General features: G+C 31.2%; 1 protein-coding gene across 1 annotated transcript in view; it reads right to left on the reverse strand.

Moving 5' to 3' along the window:
- Nucleotides 1–5,026: 5,026 nt before the first annotated feature.
- LOC115886775 (B-cell receptor CD22-like) overlaps nucleotides 5,027–20,986 on the reverse strand; it is an 83,099-nt gene continuing 67,139 nt past the window's right edge. The window contains exons 3-5 of the mRNA XM_030906059.1: nucleotides 16,470–16,603; nucleotides 6,755–6,871; nucleotides 5,027–5,134 (exon numbers count right to left, since the gene is read on the reverse strand). Of these exons, the coding sequence (XP_030761919.1) occupies nucleotides 5,027–5,134; nucleotides 6,755–6,871; nucleotides 16,470–16,603 (359 nt within the window). The remainder of the gene's footprint in view (nucleotides 5,135–6,754; nucleotides 6,872–16,469; nucleotides 16,604–20,986) is intronic.

Consider the following 20,986-nt stretch of genomic DNA (forward strand, 5'->3'; position numbering starts at 1 on the left):
TGATCACATAATATGCAATGGAGTTCTCAATAAAATATTGGTGTTTCTGAACAGTGGCGCATCTAGAGATTGAGTCTGGGAGGGTTAGTGTGAATATTCAAAAAAGTACTAAATTTGAATTAAATTTTTGCTGGAAGGTATTGTAACTGTGGAAAAAAATCTACTTGGATTGGTTTGGATATTCTGTTTTAATTTGTATTATTAACTTTTTTGTAACAATTTTATTTTATACCAAATTTTATCTTATTAATTCATTTCTTTTTTCTTAGGGTTCATAGTTTTATAGTTGTGGATTTTCGAAAGAAATCAGTACATATATATTATTTCGTATATTTTTTATTTTATTGATTTTATGGAAAGCACTGTTCATTAAAATGTTGTATCCTATGTTATAGGGTTTGTTTCTCTCTACAATTTCCTGCTTCACAATGTACCGTTTGTGTCCGGGAAGGGATCATAGTTTCATAGTTGTCTATTTTCGAAAGAAATCAGTACATGTATATTATTTCGTATATTTTTCATTTCATTGATTTTATGGAAAGAACTGTTCATTGAAATGTTGCATTCTATGTTATAGGGTTTGTTTCTCTCTACAATTTCCTGTTTCACAATGTACCGTTTGTGTCGGGGAAGGGATAATAGTTTCATAGTTGTCTATTTTCGAAAGAAATCAGTACATGTATATTATTTCGTATATTTTTCATTTTATTGATTTTATGGATTAAAATGTTGTATTCTATGTTATAGGGCTTGTTTCTCTCTACAATTTCCTGTTTCACAATGTACCGTTTGTGTCGGGGAAGGGATCATAGTTTCATAATGGTCTATTTTCGAAAGAAATCAGTACATGTATATTATTTCGTATATTTTTCATTTCATTGATTTTATGGAAAGAACTGTTCATTAAAATGTTGTATTCTATGTTATAGGGCTTGTTTCTCTCTACAATTTTCTGTCTCACAATATACCGTTTGTGTCGGGGAAGGGATCATAGTTTCATAGTTGTCTATTTTCGAAAGAAATCAGTACATGTATATTATTTCGTATATTTTTCATTTTATTGATTTTATGGAAAGCACTGTTCATTAAAATGTTGTATCCTATATTATAGGGCTTGTTTCTCTCTACAATTTCCTGTCTCACAAGTTTATGAGATATTTAAAGATATTTTAAATATGCATGCTACAAAAATTGATTATTAACACCCTGTACATTACTTTTCAAATTAATTCTAGTGCTGAGTTTAAAGGTAAAGAAATAAACTTTACAGAAAAATGTTATGCTTCGATTTATTTAAAAAAATACAGGGTGTTACATTTGAAATAACAAAGTTTTTATGTAAAATAAATCCTTAAAATAGATCACCAATTTTTGGTACCCCTGTATAAATTTAAGAAAGCAATACCATTTTTCAGTAAAGTTTATTTCTTTACCATTAACCAGAACAAGAATTAATTCTAAAAAGTAATGTACAGGGTGTTAATAATCAATTCTTTTGTAGCATGCATATTTAAATATCTTTAAATATCTCAAAAACCAAAGATTTAAAACATGTTTAACCCTTATAATAAATGCCTTTTTTTGGGCCCAAGGATCCAAAAATGAAATAAAATACCGGGTGTTCCATAAAAAAAATATAACTTTGGTATAGATCTTAGTTCTGAGACACCCTGTATATTTGAAAATAATTTTCAATTGTGCACATTGCCTCCCCACATATACCCATAAAATATTTTGTTTCTACATCTTTCCGTTTTCGTATAATCAACCGAGGCGATTGAGGTGCGCCACCCTGTATTTGTTACTAAATAGTGTATCCTTTTCTCTGGAAGCTTAACGAAACAAGATAGTAATGAAATAAGACCTTTCCGGGCATTACCTGCTCTAGTCTTCGAGTTGAGCTTATTTAAAAATAGAGAACGGCCGAAGTAAATGAAACGAATCAGCAAAATTTCCTGCGATTCCCGTTTTCCGGCGCTTCCCGTCAATTAAGATTTAATTCCCAGATTTCGGAATGTTATATTAGGAAGCGAAGAGTGTCGTTCGTCGAGAGGCATCAGAGAGAATCGCGTCAAATTGTTTCGTTTAAATAGTTTAAGGAGTTACGTCCGGTCGTCCGTCGTGAAAAGCTAACGATTTTCCTTGACATCGGTGTGATTTTCTAGCAGATGCGACGACTTATTTTACAACAAATTTTTAGACAATATAAGGAGTTTCTTGCTAAATATAGAGCTCTTTAATGTTTATTTAGGGTTTCCTACTTAAAACTATACATTTCATTAGACAACTAATAGCCTAAGAGCTGACGACATATTTAGAGAACATATTTTGGGCAAGCTAGAATAACTAAAAATGTATAGTTTATTAACTGGTGAACCCAGAATCCTAAGTCTGGCTGGGGGTTGGGGTATTTCGCTACTGCAGCAAACCATAACATTTGCAAAAAAATAAATCCAAAAACATTTTTAGGCAACTTGAAAATTTGTTTATTCTTAAATTTTAGCACCTATTTAACCTAGAAATAAGTATGCCAGACTTTTTTTGGGTTTAAAAGTGTAACCCGATCATTCCAAATATGTTTAACTATTACACCTGGAAAACATACTTTAGGCATTCTAAAATTTTTACAGCGTGTTTATTAGATGATATTAAAAAATATGTGTTAATTTCGAGACGAATTCAATGGGATTTAATACTTGCCAGACGCAAATGAAGATTTTAAATGAGCGCGATAAGAAAGTCTTATGAGTATCTATAAGCGCGAGAAAGATCGTCGTCAGCCCCAAAAACCCGTCGGCAGCCGATGCGGCTGACGTAACCGCATTTTGGAGTCGTAAAAACTTAAAAAAAACTAACTAATATTGAATAAATAAAAAGAAACATTTTTTAATAAAAATGTATGATTAAAATCCTTTCAATAAGAAGACTTTTTAATTTAAGTATTTGGTATAAATAAATAAAAACGGTATCTGAAAGAATAAAAAAAGACGAATAATTATTTAAAAATTCGCATAATATAAAATATATTTTTTTTCAAACGTCACAAAAGTATGATTATTATTATACTTTTTGTGACATAATATTATAATTTTTGCGACCTGATTAACAAAATAAAAAGTCATTTAACGCCTAAGCATAAAAGTAAAGCCCTTTTACTTACTTTTGAATCTATTTAGAGAAAGATTAACAATGGTGCTTTAATAAAATTCCAGAATACTTATTATTTTAGCACTGTACATGGTACCCTTTGTCGGGACTACGTTTTCTGGTAAAACCACTTCTTTAAATTTTAAACCATGTTGTTGGCGCACTTTTAAAAATTCTTTGCATATTTGTAGTCTGCCTTCATCAAAAACAATAACTTTGTCACTAGTAACTTTTTACAAACTACACAACTTAAATATTTTTTATCCATTGTGATTTAGTAGTTAGTAGCAGAAATTAGTAGTTACTAAAATATTTATTTGCAGTAATTATTCTAAACTATTTACACTATGCACGTCAATATTTAATTTATAAATACATATTTGTACATTGTAACTTAATTCCAACAAAATAATCTCTGAATTAAAAGCCTGCAAATAATTGAAATGAAACCGAAAAAAAAAATTGTTTTATGAAAATTTGAAGTACTCAAAATACTGTTACGTCCTGCCGCATCGGCTACCGACGGGTCTCGATAAACTATCTTTCTCGCGCTTATAGATACTCATAAGACTTTTTGTCGCGCTCATTTAAAATCTTTATTCGCGTCTGGCAAGTACTAAATCCCATTAAATCGTCTGGCAATTAACACATATTTTTAATATCATCTAATAAACACGCTGTAAATATTTTAGAATGCCTAAAGTATGTTTCAGGTACAATAATTAAACATATTTGGAATGATCGGGTTACACTAAACCCGAAAAAAAAGTCTAGCATACTTATTTCTAGGTAGATGCTAAAATTTAAGAATAAACAAATTTCAAGTTGCCTAAAGAATGTTTTTTTGGATTTATTTTTTCCAAATGTGATGGGTTGCGCAGTAGCCAACCCCAACCAGACTAAGGATTCTGGGTTCTAAGTTATTAAACTTTTTTTGTTATTCTAACTTGCCTAAAATATGTTCTCTAAATATGTCGCCAGCTCTCCGGCTATAACTCACTGACTGAAACCAGTCATTTACTGAAACGGATTTACAAACGCTTAGTAAAAAGTTACCCATTACTATAAATAGGTACTCTAAAATTAATTTCATAAACCATTTATATTTCCAGAATATATTTAATTTAAAATAGAATTCAATGAACAACAGAGTAAACAAATTTAATTAAAGTTAAAGTTCAATTAGCATATAAAATTAGGGTCATTTTGTATTGACATTATTGAAACATGCGGTATTCATTCTCTATTACAATATTTTTGGGTTGCTTTATTAGCAGAAACAAGAGAATATAATTCCGAAGCGGAATAATTGTTTAATTAATTTAGTTTAATGATAAAAAGATTTTCTTTCTATAAATGAATGAATTGATATGAAATATTATATATTTTGCCTGTATGGTATTAATTATTAAATGGTCAAATATGCAAATCTTATTTTTTAAATTTTTTTAAAATAGTTTTTAAAATATATTAATTGGTGACGTATTTAACTATAACTAATATATTTATTAAAATTTAATCATAATTAATTATTGTCAAGAGAGTTTAAGTTTTTCAGGAAACATTAAAATTTTCTCTGGCTAATTTTCTATTAATATCGATTTTGTGCTTTGCTGCTTTAGAGATTAAAACTTTAAAACTTAAAGAAATTGGAGTGAAAATATGCTTCTTAAGCTTAATCAGAAAACTTTTCCTTTACGTAGTAGAATAATAAATACAGTTTTAGAAGAAAACTATTATTTAATGTAAACAACTTTCTTTATACCGCTAATTAGTAATTTAAACTGCCTGTTTTTTTTAATAAGATATCATAAAAATTTTGTATAAAAATTAATTGTCCTGAGTATTGGCATTTCCTCTTGAACCACCCTGTATAAACTTACGTCTCGAATAACTTAACTTCGTCTGGAATAGACGAGGTTGCCAAACTAACCGACCTCGTTAGACCGCCTTGGGTAGGCGTCGAAATCAGATTCTTTTCCGATAACTTCACAAAAGAAACGACATGACGCCTCTTCTCGTATTTTATCTTTTATCGCGTACAACATCCAGGTGAAAAAATGACCCATTCGGGTTTTCTATCGCATCGTTTTTTCACTGGCATTAAATAAAGTACCAATATCTGGGAAAACAATTTTTTATCATGAAGAACTCGTTAGAAAAATGTAGTTACAAAGAGATATTATTTAGCACGTATATATTTGTATTCAACTTTCACTACTAACTTGAAAGTACAATTTTTAATGTCAGATAGTTAAATATGTCGATAATAAACAAATCTGCCAATAAAAAACACATGATGCCGGCCTTTATTTTGACACTAAGTTGTTTAAAGTTAATTTCAGAGATTTTCTTTTTTATACAACAACCAGAAAAAATCCCCAATTTACAGCGGCTCTATATTTAGCAACAAACTCCTTATATTGTCTAAAATTTGCCCAAGTAAAATAACTCGTTGCATCTGCTAGAAAATCACACCGATGTTGAAGGAAATTGTTAGCTTTCACGACGGACGACCGGACGTAACTCCTTAAACTATTTAAACGAAACAATTTGACGCGATTCTCTCTGAGGCCCTCGACGAACGACACTCTTCGCTTCCTAATGTAACTTTCCGAAATCTGGGAATTAAATCTTAATTGACGGGAAGCGCCGGAAAACGGGAATCGCAGGAAATTTTGCTGATTCGTTTCATTTACTTCGGCCGTTCTCTATTTTTTAAACAAGCTCAACCCGAAGACTAGAGCAGGTAATGCTCGAAAAGGTCTTATTTCATTACTATCTTGTTTGTTAAGCTTCCGGAGTAAAATATACGCTGTTTTGTAATAAATATTTATTACGATTTTGATAATTTAGTTATTTAGTAGCGTAACTTAGATATTATGTTTAAATATTTTTATTTAGGAGTTATTACAGTTTAAAATCATTTATAATAATGTGCAACTTTTTCCTCGGTGTTTGTATATCCTTTTCAGTAAATGACTGGCTTTAGTCATTTAGTAAAAATAGCCATTCAGTGAAACAACTTGTTAGAAGAAAAGTAGTTATACTATATTTGCCTAAATTAATGTGTAATTTGGATTCTTTTAAAAACCTAAATAATCAAAGTGATTATATTGCATGTTTTGTATATTAAGTGTATTTTTAAGATATTTGCATAGGTATTATAAACAATAGTGTGTTTTGCATAAAATCGATGAAAATAATATAAATCTTAAGAATTAAGACAAATATTCGAGTCATTTATACATATGAAATAAAGATCGCTGTCATTTTATATGTAAAATTATATGGGGAATGTCATTGATGGTCATTTCTAAGCCAACTGGACGCCATTTTTTTTCGATCATACGGAAGAATTGTGTAATTTTTTTTCTAAGCGTTTGTATATCAGTTTCAGTAAATGACTGGTTTCAGTCCTTTAGTGAAAACAATCATTCAGTGAAACAACTCGTTAGAAAATGCAGTTATAAAGCATAGTTGTCTAAAGTAATGAGTAACTTGGATACTTACTATTATACTAAGTAATAATATTTTTTGTATATTTGGATTTTCGTACTTATATATTTCTAATATTATACAAATAATAAAAAAGGTTTTTTACTACCTGAAATGTGTCTTCGTTAATTTGCAACTCTATTCCTGAACTGGTTATGTATAATTTCCTTTGACTGACAGTTTTGTGAGCCTCTAATGGGGTCGACTTCGTATATGATTCGGAAATCTGGAACAGAAATCAATATGTTAGTCAAAGCGTAAAGTAAAATAATATAATGGATGTCTCGTAAGTGTCAATTTAGGCATTCGCCAAGTAGATAGGCCATTGACAATGATATGGCCGAGAACCGCGGTTTGGATTCCGCGTAAACCAATTTCTCCAGAACAGCATTAGCAGCAAGAAGGAGAAGGTAACATAAAATACTTTACTTTTTAATCCAAGATAATAGCAGAATCAAAGCTCTGTGTTTAGAAAATTAAATTTAGAGTCCAATGACATTAATTCAGCAAATAATGATAAAAACAAATTGCGGGATATAAAGAAAAATGAGTGGAATGTTTAGTATATGAATTACCATTAAATCCGTCGATTCGTTTTACGATGTCGAATAACGAAATTCATATTTTTCCACAAAACAATATTTTTCCCCTTTTCTGGCGTTTCCCCACCAAAGAATCGAACGCACTGATCGAGTTCCACTTTAGAAATATTTGGGAAATTGCGTGAGCAAACATTTTATTAGAAACCAGAAAAGCCATCAGATAAATATCGGAAAATGAAGAAAAAGACGGAACGAAAAAAGGGACGGGACGAAGAAAAAAGGGAATAATTTTGTCGTTATGCTCGATAAAACGTGTGCAAATCGCTTTCGATTTATTAAAGTGAAAAAAAAAAGTATGATGAATAAATATTATAATTCAGTAAACATGAAAATTCTGACGAAATTGAAAAAAAATGATGGAAAATAAGAAAAGTAAAGGTTGAGTTTAACACATTGACTAAAAAATACAAGGACATGTAACGCCCATATACAGGCTGCAGCAGAATTTGTGATGTTAGACTCCATTTTTTTGGCTGTAACGAATGAGTCATCAGCTGGTAATCAGCGACAATTTTAGCGATTTTTAATAGTTTGTGTTTAGTGAATTTTGTATAAACTTTATTTCAATAGTGATTAGTTGTTCAGCTTTCAACTGTAAAGCTGTAGCGATAAGAAAGAGCCAGGAGTTACGTTTCGTAGGTAAATAAACAGTCCACTCCACCTTTTTAGCGTTTTTTTATTGAATTGGATAATTATTTTTCGGATATTATATGTAGTTGATATAGTTTGTACCTTTTGTTAACATTTTAATATGTTTTTCGTAATTAATTAGTATGATACCACCGCATACAAAACAGGCGTAGTCAAAACATTTATCAAAATATAATTATCTCTTCAAGCGGATTCTATGTTGAAAAATATATGCCACGGCACTGTTTGGTGGTATGGTAACAATTTGGTTGCAGGTGTTATTCGTCCTTGTATTCTTTAGTCATTGGTGTGACGTCTCCCTTTGTCATACCATTGTCAATGGCCTACCGATTTGGCGAGTGTTTTTCAACTCTTACTCATGAGATATCCGATTTCACAGGGCCAATAAATTATCATATATATAAAAATAAATAAAAATCTCAATAGAATAATTTTGTGCTTTAGAACTATCTAATATTAATAATATAATTTGTAATAAAAAACACTACATATCCATAAAATCAATGGAATCCAATGGAGCGGAAATTGATAAGAAACGAAAATTACGTATATTCAGCTGTTGTCCTTAATGTTAACCTATTGTAAAAATGTGTTCGCTGATATTTTACAGGGAGACACTGGCATAGACCCACACCTTTAAGAAAAACTTAAAAAAAAGGCTCTTAGATTCGAGGCAACGCGCGACAGGGCAAGCTGTTCGACATATGGCGCAAATTTCATCCCTTCTCCTTATAATCTCGGAGTCTTGTTGCTCCCTCTCTTTCCGGGAAGCGATAATGAAGTCACGTAGGAGCCGCTTCTCCTTCTGGTAGCGGCGTCTCCAGCCAAAAATAAAATTAAAGCCGAGATTCGGAACATGCAGGCGCGTCATTTCGCAAAATGAAAGATATTTGCATGTTTTATAAAGAACGAATACAGGTTTTCTTCTTTTTTCGTTCTTTTTTAAGGTTTTCTGGTATTTTCTTTATTGATTCTGTTTTTTTTTTCAGTTCGATTGCTAATGCTTATAGATGGTACTTTGAAATTTTAATAAAATTTCATTTAATTGAATTCGGATATTGTAAAATGGAAATTTGTGAGGTTGAATATCTGTAATTTTTCTTACTTACACTTACCTTAACACACCAAGAATGAATTCATTCTAGAACTGTCAATCCTACTTAAAACCACCTTTTAACAATCAGAAAATTATTTTTTTACTATTACATTTGTGTTTCTTCGAATTTTTGACTTAAAATCTGAAGAATAATTTTGTGTTTTAGCCTAATATAAATAAATAATATAATTTAAAATAACATCTATAAAACCAATAGAATTTAGTAGAATGGAAACTGGTAATTGAAATAAGCTGAGCAGAAAAAAAAACAATTTGGCAAAAGAAATAGAGTGGAAGACACCAAGATCACGTAGTATATCCAGCTATCATTCTTAATCTTAACTTATTGTAAAAACGTGTTCCCGTATTGTAAAAAAACCCGCACAGTCCCACGCACTTAAGAAAAAAAATGAGAAAAACTAAAAAAAAGGTTCAATAAGCCATTAGGTTAGAGGCAACGCGCGACAGGGCAAGCTGTTCGACATATGGCGCAAATTTCTTCCCTTTCTTGTTCCTTCCCCTTATAATCTCGGAGTCTTATGGCTCCCTCTCTTTCCGGGAGGCGATAATGAAGTCACGTAGGAGCCGCTTCTCCTTCTGGTAGCGGCAGCTCCAGCCAAAAGTGAAATTAAAGCCGAGATTTCGGAACATGCAGGCGCGCCATTTCGCAAATTGAAAGATATTTGCATGTTTTATCAAGAAAGAGTACGAGGAATATCTTCCTTATTTTTTCTTTTTTCGTTCTTTTTTAAAGTTTTCTGGTATTTTCTTTATCGATTCTAGTTTTTTTAGTTCGATTGCCAATGCTTATCGATGGTACTTTGAGATTTTAATATAATTTCATTTAATTGAATTCTAAAAAGCTGGAAAGTATCCAGCTATCGTTCTTAATGTTAACCTATTGTAAAAACGTGTTTGCCAATATTTTACAGACACCCGCAAAGCCCCACAGCTTTAAGAAAAAAAAATGAGAAAAAGTTGCTCAATAATCGTTTAGATTTGAGACAATGCGCGACGGGGCAAGCTGTTCAACATATGGCGCAAACTTCTTCCCTTTCTCGCTCCTTCCCCTTATAATCTCGGAGTTTTGTGGCTCCTTCTCTTTCCGGGAGGCGATAATGAAGTCACGTAGGAGCCGCTTCTCCTTCTGGTAGCGGCAGCTCCAGCCAAAAATGAAATTAAAGCCGAGATTTCGGAACATGCAGACGCGCCATTGCGCAAATTGAAAGATATTTGCATGTTTTATCAAGAACGAATACGGGGAATTTCGTCTATAGTTTTTTTCCTTCTTTTTTAAGGTTTTCTGGTATTTTCATTATTTATTCTCGTTTTCTTCAGTTCGATTACCAATGCTTATCGATGGTACTTTGAGATTTTAATATAATTTCATTTAATTGAATTCGGATATTGTAAAATGGAAATTTGTGAACTTGAGTATTTGTAATTTTCCTTATACACCAACACACAAACAATGAATGTCATTCTAGAACTGTCAATCTTACTTAAAACCCCCCTTTTAATATTAAGAGAAGTGTTTTAGCCTAATATAAATGTTTTGACCTAATATAAATAATATAATTTATAATAAAGAAAACAAATATATCTATAAAACCAATGGAATTCAGTAGAATGGAAATTGGCAATTGAAATAAGCTGAACAGAAAAAAAAAACAAATTGGCCAAAGAAATACAATGGAAGACACGAAAATCACGTGTATTCAGCTATCGTTCTTGATATTAACCTATTGTAAAAACGTGTTCGCTAATATTTTACAGAGGGACACCCGCAAAGCCCCACAGATTCAAGAAAAAAAATGAGAAAAACTTGCTCTATAATCGTTTAGATTTGAGACAATGCGCGACGGGGCAAGCTGTTCGACATATGGCGCAAATTCCTTCCCTTTCTCATTTCTTCCCCTTATAATCTCGGAGTCTTGTGGCTCCCTCTCTTTCAAGGAGGCGATAATGAAGTCACGTAGGAGCCGCTTCTCCTTCTGGTAGGCCAAAAATGAAATTAAAGTCGAGATTTCGGAACATGCAGACGCGCCATTTCGTAAATTGAAAGATATTTGCATGTTTTATCAAGAACGAATACGGGTTTTCTTCTTTATTTCTTCTTTTTTCGTTTTTCTTTTTTAGGTTTTCTGGTATTTCCTTTATTGATTCTTGTTTTTTTCAGTTCGATTGCTAATACTTATCGATGGTTAGGTTTCAGATTCTAATAAAATTTCATTTTAAAGCCTTTTAATATTCAGAAATTCAATTCCTTTACCATTATATTTGGGTTTCTTCGAATTTTTTACTTAAAATCTGAAGAATAATTTTTGTGTTTTAGACTAATATAATATATACCTAATATAAATAATATAATTTACAATAAAGAAACAAATATACCTAAAAAATCAGTGGAATTCAGTAGAATGGAAATTGGCAATTGAAATAAGCTGAATAGAAGAAAAAAAACAATTTGGACAAAGAAATAGAATGGAAGACACGAAAATCACGTGTATCCTGCTATCGTTCTTAATGTTAACCTATTGTAAAAAATGTGTTCGCCAATATTTTACAGAGAGACACCCGCAAAGCCCCACAGCTTTAAGAAAAAAATGAGAAAAAGTTGCTCAATAATCGTTTAGATTTGAGACAATGCGCGACAGGGCAAGCTGTTGGACATATGGCGCAAATTTCAACCCTTTCTCATTCCCTTTCTTATATTCCCGGAGTCTCGTGGTTCCCTCTCTTTTCGGGAGGCGATAATGAAATCACGTAGGAGCCGCTTCTCCTTCTAGTAGCGGCAGCTCCAGCCAAAAATGAAGTTAAAGCCGAGATTTCGGAAGATGCAGGTTTTATTTCGCAAATTGAAAGTTATTTGCATGTATTATCACCGACGAATACTTTCGGCTTTCTTTTTTCCTCTTTCGTCGTTTTTGGAGGTCTTTTTTGTCATTTCCTTTATTGATTCTTCTTTTTCCATTTCGATTGCTATTGCTGACCGAATGTACTTTCATATTACAATTAAAATGGATTTGGCTATATCTAAATATTGAAATTTGGAAGAGCAACAAACTTTTTTTGACTATTTTGTAGGATATAGTAGGTGAGTTCAACATCGACATAGCTGTTTGGCTGTCAGTGATTATTGTAGTTTTCCACCAGGAAGGTGTCTTCTTGATAATTTTTTTTGATTTTAATAAAATATGCATTTGTAATTTCACAGTCAACTGAAAAATTAATTAATTTCTAGCGAAACTAGAGAATAATAAACATCTTTCTCGTAATAATGGTAATTATATTTATCAACTGTAATGATTAACAAAAACAAAATGTGTCTCTGATACAGACGAGTTATGTAATTCCGTACTATTATAGATATAACAATGAAACTTGGTTTAGAGTTAGGTGAGGTAAAATTTTTGTCTACCACATTTATAAGATTTAGTAGTTTTGGATTCATTGTTACACTGTTATTTAATTTCGAATCTATTAGAGAATTTATTTTATTTTTTCAATTTCTTATATCCATTTTACAATATCAATAACGGTACACAAGGAACAAATATTTTTACAGCTTTCGCATAAAGGTTACGTTTACAACACTATTTCCAAAAATTACACCGCTCGTTACTAAGAACGCTGGGCGATTTCGGTTCTAAATTGCACACACACAGCCGTTGTAAATTCTCTCTCCACCTTTGCCATTTTGCAGGCGAGGAAATCACGTGAAACCGTTTCATTTAAACCGTTTAGGATTTTTCCGGGCTGTAAAGGAAAATTTGCGATTTTCTTCGACGGCGCTGGGCGTTTTAAAAAAAAGCGCTGCGTCGCAGTAGTGTGGGAAAGTGGGAAAATCGCAGTTTTCAGGAGGGTTAATGAAGTCCTCTCTCTTTTAAGCACACGTCCTGTGTGTAAACTGTTGTTTTCTTAAATGACAATTATATTTTCTTGGAGCTTGAACGGGGTAATTTTTCTGCCTCGTGGTTACCTGTTATGAGCTGAGATTATTTTTAACATAATTACGTAAAGGTTTCTAAAACCAATGTATTTAGATTTTCTTGACTTTTTATTATATAGGTTATCTTCTTCTTTTCTTCTTACAGTGCCATAATCTGTAGAAAACGCCTTATTTTTGTTTAAGAAATTCTTTAAAAATAAACTACTAAACAATAAACAATTTACTCATCTTACTCGTAAATTTATTAATTTTAATGATTTACAAAGAAATGTGTATCAGATACCCAAAAGTTATGAAACTACGTATTATTTTTGATATAAGAATGGACATTTTTCTAAAGTCATTACAATAATATTATCACATTTATAAGATTGAGTAGTTCTTGTCTAGTGATCTAGAGTCTGCGATATCCACATGTCTTGTTATCCAATTCAGAGTCATTTTATTTTATTTACCACATTTATTTTTCTGTTTTATGATTTTCCATAAAGCTGTAGTTTTCTATAACATATTTCGCGTTCTACAATATCAATAATGGTACACAAGGAATAAATATTTTTACAGCTATCGCATAAAGGTTACGTTTACAACACTATTTTCAAAAATGACACCGCTTGTTACTAAGAACTGGACGATTTCGGTTCTAAATTGCAACAAACATAGCCGCTGTAAATTCTCCCTCCACCTTTGCCATTTTGCTGGCGAGGAAATCACGTGAAACCATTTCATTTAAACCGTTTAGGGAATTTTCCGGGCTGTAAAGGAAAATTTGCGATTTTCCTCGACGGCGTTGGGCGTTTTAAGAAAGGCGCTGCGCCGCAGTAGTGTGGAAAAGTGGGAAAATTCCAGTTTTCAGGAGGGTTAATAGAGTCCTCTCTTCGTTAAGCACACGTCCTGTGTGTAAACTGTTGTTTTCTTAAATGACAATTATATTTTCTTGGAGCTTGAATGAGATAATTTTCTGCCTCATGGTTACCTGTTATGAGCTGAGATTATTTTTGAAGTAATTATGCAAAGGTGTTTAAAACAATGTTATTTAAATTTTCTTCAGTTATGTAATATACCTCCTTCTTCTTTTGTATCCTGCATACGTGACCAACCCATCTTAACCGGGATTTAGTAATCATAACTTCAGGGCCTTCGTAGCTAACTTTTTCAATGACTGATGCATTTGAGACATGGTGGTACCATTTAATTTTTAACAGTTGTCTAAGATGTCTCCGTTGCAACTTGTTTATTGCGTTTGTATGCCGGAGCGTCGGTACGGCACAGGTCTCGCTTCCAGATAACATGGTGGGAACTATTATTGCTCGGTACACTGCAAGTTTCGTTTTTGTAGTCAAGTCATGATTGTAGAAAACCCTGTTTTTTAATTTCCAGAATGCTCTTCCTGCTGCGCTGCTAATCCTGTACTGAATTTCGGAGTCGTTATTGGCCTTTTTTGAAATCACACTGTCGGTAATTGAATTCCGCTACATATTCCAGTAGTTCTTCTCCAATTCTTATAGCATTGTTGTGATCTTCCGGGGGAGTGCATTTCTAATTCTACTTGCAAGATTTGACCCACAAGCACGACAAGTCAAATAAAAGTTTGTAAAAAACAACATTCTTCAGAAAAAGAAAAAAAATTAGAACATTTAATTTATTTTTATTGTGTATTTCGTGTCTTAACTTTGAAAAAAAGTATTATAAAGCAATCAAGAAAACCCCTACCCACGATATATAAATAAATATATACGCGTTGAAATTGTTTTTTATTTCGAACTTCTTTCTCAATTCTAAATATACGTACAAAAGAAACATCTCGTCAATAAGAAAGCAAGAGCGAAACAATATCAAGAAAATTAAAAGGCAATTTGGGTTTACTGTTCGACATTATGAAATTTTCTTTGTTTTGATTTTCTTATACCTATATTTATATATTCGTATTTGAATAAAATAAAACATTTTTTTTTGAGGGATAAGGTCTGGTGAACTTTTTATTTATCTTCCTTTTCTGGATATTTTCCATTCTCCTCTTTATATCCTGGAAATGTGTATATATTTTTTCTGGGTCGAGAAATTAGACGGTCGGCGTCAAGAGAAAAATTAGAAAACGAATTTTCGACTGACTTAATTTGATCACTTTGCCCTTTTCAAATAAAATTTTATCATCCCTTATTTGAGTTTATTGAAATTGGTGGGTAATTTACATCTGTTTATACGAGCACTGGCAAATATATTTTGAGATAGAATAAAAGATCTACAGGGTGGTTCAAACTGAAAAACAAAAATTTCGACTTTGTAGTTTTTCTAAACCCCTAGATATAGTTGAGTTTATATTAAAATATGTTCTTTTGTTTCTGTCGCAGTTATTTTTTATTTGCTTCGTATTGTTCGATTTTATTTAATTGCTAATTCATGTATTCGGCTCCGAGGCAATTAATATATTGATTTTCTTCATCTTCTTTCTGATAATTTTTCGGACGCGGTTTTTGAAAAGATAAAATTGATTAAACTATCTTCTAACCTTTTAAAAATGGCTGGGTTTGGTTGCTCGCGCTCTGGATACCGCTCAAAATATAAATCAGCTGCCATTTGCTTATGTTTGTTAGACTTAATATCATTCTAACATATTATATTTCTCAAAATTTTCAAATTTACTCATTTTTTTATTATTTAAAATACACACACTTCAATCTGTTGAAATGAAATGTGCCGCATCCATCAAAGATATGTTCCGATCACCATGACAACCGTTTACTTTGTTACTCGGCGCGGCCTACTGTCTACTAACTGGATATTTTAAGAAAAATTTGAAATGTTGAGGTTAATAGTGAAAATAAATATAGGGTGTTATATATTTTCGAGAAGCCCATGCCAAGCTGAATAAGAAAATTTAAAAATATACAGGGGGCTCTATTTAAAAAACATAAGTATAGTTAATATCTCAAAAAATATTTTTTTCGAAAAAAATCTGACTACGCTACTGCATTCTACGCAGAAAAGTGCCTTTAGAATGTATAATTCATTTTTCCGTGGTTGCTGAAATAAACAAACTATCGAACATCTTCAAAAAGTACAAAATTTGAGAATTCCCCTGTAGCTTCGAAACCGATCAAGGTAGCCACGATCCGTTTGCGCCATTGTAATTTTTTCAAAAAAAGAACCCGAGACTGCAGTATCAAAATTTGAATATTTCTCACGGTTTCCTAGATACGCTATAGAAACAACCAAAATGGTCCACCTGTACATAAATTGAAGAATTGAAATGTTAAACGAAAAATCTTGATATAATCTCATTTTATACATCTATAAATGAAAACTAATGTCAAATATTAGTATCACAGTTTCCGCAGAATGGCATCGTTAAATGAAATCAATTTATCCAAAAATTAAAACTTTAATTCCAATCATTTGTTGATTCTCGAGCGATAAGCAAAACGTGCGTCTAGAGTTTCAAAGTAAAGTGTTTTAGTGTATTCTGGTAAATCAGTTTTATTTTGCAGTTTATGATTGTAATAAAATTATAACTTTCACTTACTTTTCTGCCATTTAGAAACCACGTAATGTTTGTACCAGGATATGCTGGAGGAGCGGTACAATTGGCCTTGATCGTCTCTCCCTTATCCGAAGATTCTCTTTCCACCTGCAATCTAGGGTCATCTGTGGGAGCATCTAGAAACAAAAGGTAAATATAGTTAGAAATTGTATTTAATTATATTTTTTTTTATCACTTTAACCTCAAAGTGCATCTTTTTTTGATATCTTTTTTTTTGATTTTTCTCAATAGATTTTTTTGTTGAAGCTTTTTTTTGTCTTGAAGAGGATAGTAACAATTAAAAGTAATTTTAGCATTAAAAGCACGCTTTCGCTTTTGGTCTTATTTAACTTTATTCGCCTTTTATTTTGGTTTTATATTGGTGTTTTTTTTGCTAATGTCACTGCCATTGAAAAGTCATATAATTAATGTTTTGTTGGCAGTTACTCTAGTACAGAAGCTGATCTCTCTATGTTCAATTAAATCAATAATAGCCAATACCTGTATATTGGAGTTAAAACTGGACTTATAACCACCTCTGTTAGAGCAACTACCAACAAATAATAATAATATGATTTTTCAATGGCAGCGACATTACAAAAACAAAAATAGTACATTGTCTTATTACATGATACAAAGAAAACAAGGTATGATATTGCGCAGGTTGGTAGTCGAGGGAGATGGCCGATTCTGCGCCTGGAGGAGCGAGGAGCAGGCGCACTAAAGCTTCATTCAGTACCTCGCAATTAGTAGAATAAATTAGTGGTTTTAATTAGCATAGACGTTTGTTCCTTTAATTTCAATGTAAACATTCAGAACGTCTAAATTAGTGGTAGTCATTTTCAATTAGTAGAAAAAGTTAACAAACTTTTGACTTTTCCACTAATTATACTTCAAAATTTGCGAGAAATGTCATTTTGACCTTTGATTATTATCCGTCAAGAGAAATTGTGGTTAGAAATCAAAAGTTTATTGTTTCAACAGCTATATATTTGGGTTTCTCTGTGGATACAACTGACCACCGCAAGCTATTGCTAGGATATTCTATTAATTTTAATTATGTTTTTAGACATTGTGAATAGTATATGGTGTTTATACAGGGTTGTTCACCACATACGACACGGAGTATTGTAGCTAAACTATGATATTTTTACAAATTTAAGTTTGGGGTTCGTTGAAGGACTATTAGAGCTACAATTTAAAAATATTTTTACAAGATACAGAGTCATTTTTTAAATGGAACACCCTGTATATTATTACATTTTTAATTTCTAAGATTAAAATAAAGGTAAATTTGATTAAGGTTTATTATACCTGAGGAATAACCTTACCGTTTTTGAAATATTTTCAATTTTGTGAAATTGCAGTAAAAATTTTAAAGCTTTATTTCTCCAAGGGTATCAATGTTTTTAATACTAAATATTTAATGAAGTTTATTTATTGATCAGTTATTGTGTTGGAATAATAAAAATAATACTACCTTATACAGAGTGTATAAAAATTTATTTTAAATAATTATTAGCTTCAAACGACAATAACTTCTTTAATTTAAATGGAATGCCCTGTATATTTTAGGAGAATCAGATGCACAATTAAATTGTCTATCAAATTGTATTATACCATTTTTTACCTCTCACTTCAAGTTTTCGTAGAAAATGCATTTTCTTATAATTTAGACCTCATTTATCAATATATCCATGGAATATTGACATTTTAAATAAATGTGGATTTGAGTCAGAAATCAATATAATAATAAGTTATCAAATTAAAGTCTCTGTTGTTATAAATAAGCATTTATTAAAAAATGAAATATCATTTTTAAGGTGTTACTTTTTATCACACTGTCTAATGCCCATACAAAATTCAGTTTTTTAGTATTTGGAGCAATTATTATTAATCAACGCAAACAGTCAGTTAATGTAGTTTGAATACTGGAGTCATATTAATTGATCCTCTTTAACAAATATTTAAACAGTTTTTTTAATTTTTTAATGAAATAAACGAATTATATCGACAATATTAGTATCTGTACTCTTTAAAAATTTGGTACATAATGAGATAGGTAAAAAATGGTATAATATAATTTGATAGACAATTAAATTGTGCATCTGATTCTCGTAAAATATACAGGGTGTTCCATTTAAATTAAACAAGTTATTGCCGTTTGAAGCTAATAATTATTTAAAATAAATTTTTAGACACTCTGTATAAGGTAGTATTATTTTTATTATTGCAACACAATAACTGATCAGTAAATAAACTTCAGCAAATATTTAGTATTAAAAACTTTGATACCCTTGGAGAAATGAAGCCTTAAAATTTTTACTGCAATTTTACAAAATTGAAAATATTTCAAAAACGGTAAGGTTTAAGTATAATAAACCTTAATCAAATTTACCTTTATTTTAATCGCAGAAACTAAAAATGTAATAATATACAGGGTGTTCCATTTAAAAAAATACAACTTTGATATTTTTTACTTATTTGGGACACTCTGTATCTTGTAAAATTATTTTTAAATTGTACCTCTAATAGTCCTTCATCGAACCCAAAACTTACAATATGTAAAAATCTCATCGTTTAGCTACAATACTCCGTGTCGTATGTGGTGAACAACCCTGTATTATTTTTTGTTTAAACAAATAAAATAAATTATACAAAGCGCTTTCCTTTCTTTCCCACATGAAATATAAAACAAAAATGCATTTTCCAAGGCAACTTAAGCAATACCTACTTCTTTTTGTTTATGCGGAATCGTATTTATTCGGAATCCAAGAATAAAAATGTAAAACCGTTTCTATCCAAGTGTCTCGAAAATAACCTCGAAATTCGCAGTCGATAATTCCCCTTCATATAAAAATAAAGGAAATATAATACTCCCCAGTAGAAATAGCCAATTTCATCCGGCACAGTGTCTTGCGAGCACGATTCCATATTGATTTTAGCCTTGGTTTTATATATTTCCGTCATTATTTTAGGCGATGGGCATTTCATCCTCCTCACCGACCGTAAATTTAACATATTTATTTCTGTTGCTCTTCTCTCATTCTCAGTTCGGCCGCCATTAATCATTTTATTGGTATTGATCAATCGGATTTAATAACGCCAGGCGATTCGATTTGAATACATCCATTAGCATAATATTTTTTCATCTATTTTCCTTTTTTTATTTGATTTTCGATTTCTATTAATACTAATGCAAACTTGGAAAATAAGTTCATTAGAGGCTTTATATACAGGGTGGTCCAAATTGTATTCCGGAAACTTTGGCAGCATATTTTGCAGATAAAAATAAGTAAATAAGTTCGTATAAATTCATAAAATAATATGTTCTAAAATGCTTAGTTTCGGAGATACAGGGTGTTAAATTTTTATTGTTATTACGACTTTTTTTCAAATAATTTCTGAACTAATGATGATATTTGGATGAAAATTGGTATCTGGAAATTTTTTGACATAAGAAATTTGATTTTGATATCAATATGACTCATATTTGTAGAGGGCACCACCTACATGTGTTTTAACTGGTTTGAAGTGATAACTTTTCTTCCGTACCTGTATAAAATGTACTGTACGTTTTATACGTAAAAAAGGTCTCTTGATAAAAATGCTAAGAGTAATGGATATATTCTCGATATATTTGGAATCGAAATTATCAATACATGCCATCATTGACATAAATTAAACATGACAGACTAAATAGACTAAATAGTTATACAGAAATAATAAATTTAAAATGTTTTTGTGCCAAAAGTTCGTAGTTCGGAGAAAAAATTTCAGTAGTTTCATACAGGTACGGACGAAAAGTTATTACTCTTCAAAACAGTTAGAACACATGTAGGTGGCGCCACCTACAAGTAGGAGTCATATTGATATCTAAATCGAATTTCTCATGCCAAAAACACCCCGACCGCAATTTTTATCCAAATACAGACTATAGTTCAGAAATTATTAATAAACGATCTCCGTCGTGTTTTTTCAACATAGCCGTCGGACGAAATCATCCGGACGGAGTATACGCGCCCATGTGAAGTCGTTCATATAAACTCATGGTACTTACTCTAAGTCGCGGACGGTCTGTGGCGGACGTCCCGCTCCATCTGAAAGTGCTGTAAGGCTTTTTTGAAAAAGAATAGCAAAAAATGGAATACGTGTTTCATATTGAGTGCAGTTTACTGATGTTAATATATTACTAATAATTAAAAAGAAATTTATTAAAAGAAATTTATTTCTGATTAATTAACTTGTACTAAAGGTAGTTACACTAAAAATATACTTAATTATTTCTGGAAACAACCAGTAATAATGCTTTGATAATTTCTTAATAATTGTCAAATATTCGTCATAATATGTATATTTATGATTCACATTTTGTACTTGAAAGTACTAGAGTAATTATGACATGATTCCATATTATATTTTATTAATGCTGCTCTATGGCTGTAAAATGTACTGTACTGTATTAAAATGTTTTCAAATGAAAAAATTCGGGACAACGGTCCAGCTACGTCGAAAGTTAA

Source organism: Sitophilus oryzae, unplaced genomic scaffold (assembly GCF_002938485.1).
Source record: "Sitophilus oryzae breed Bouriz unplaced genomic scaffold, Soryzae_2.0 scaffold_496_pilon_pilon, whole genome shotgun sequence".
NCBI classification, from domain to species: domain Eukaryota; kingdom Metazoa; phylum Arthropoda; class Insecta; order Coleoptera; family Curculionidae; genus Sitophilus; species Sitophilus oryzae.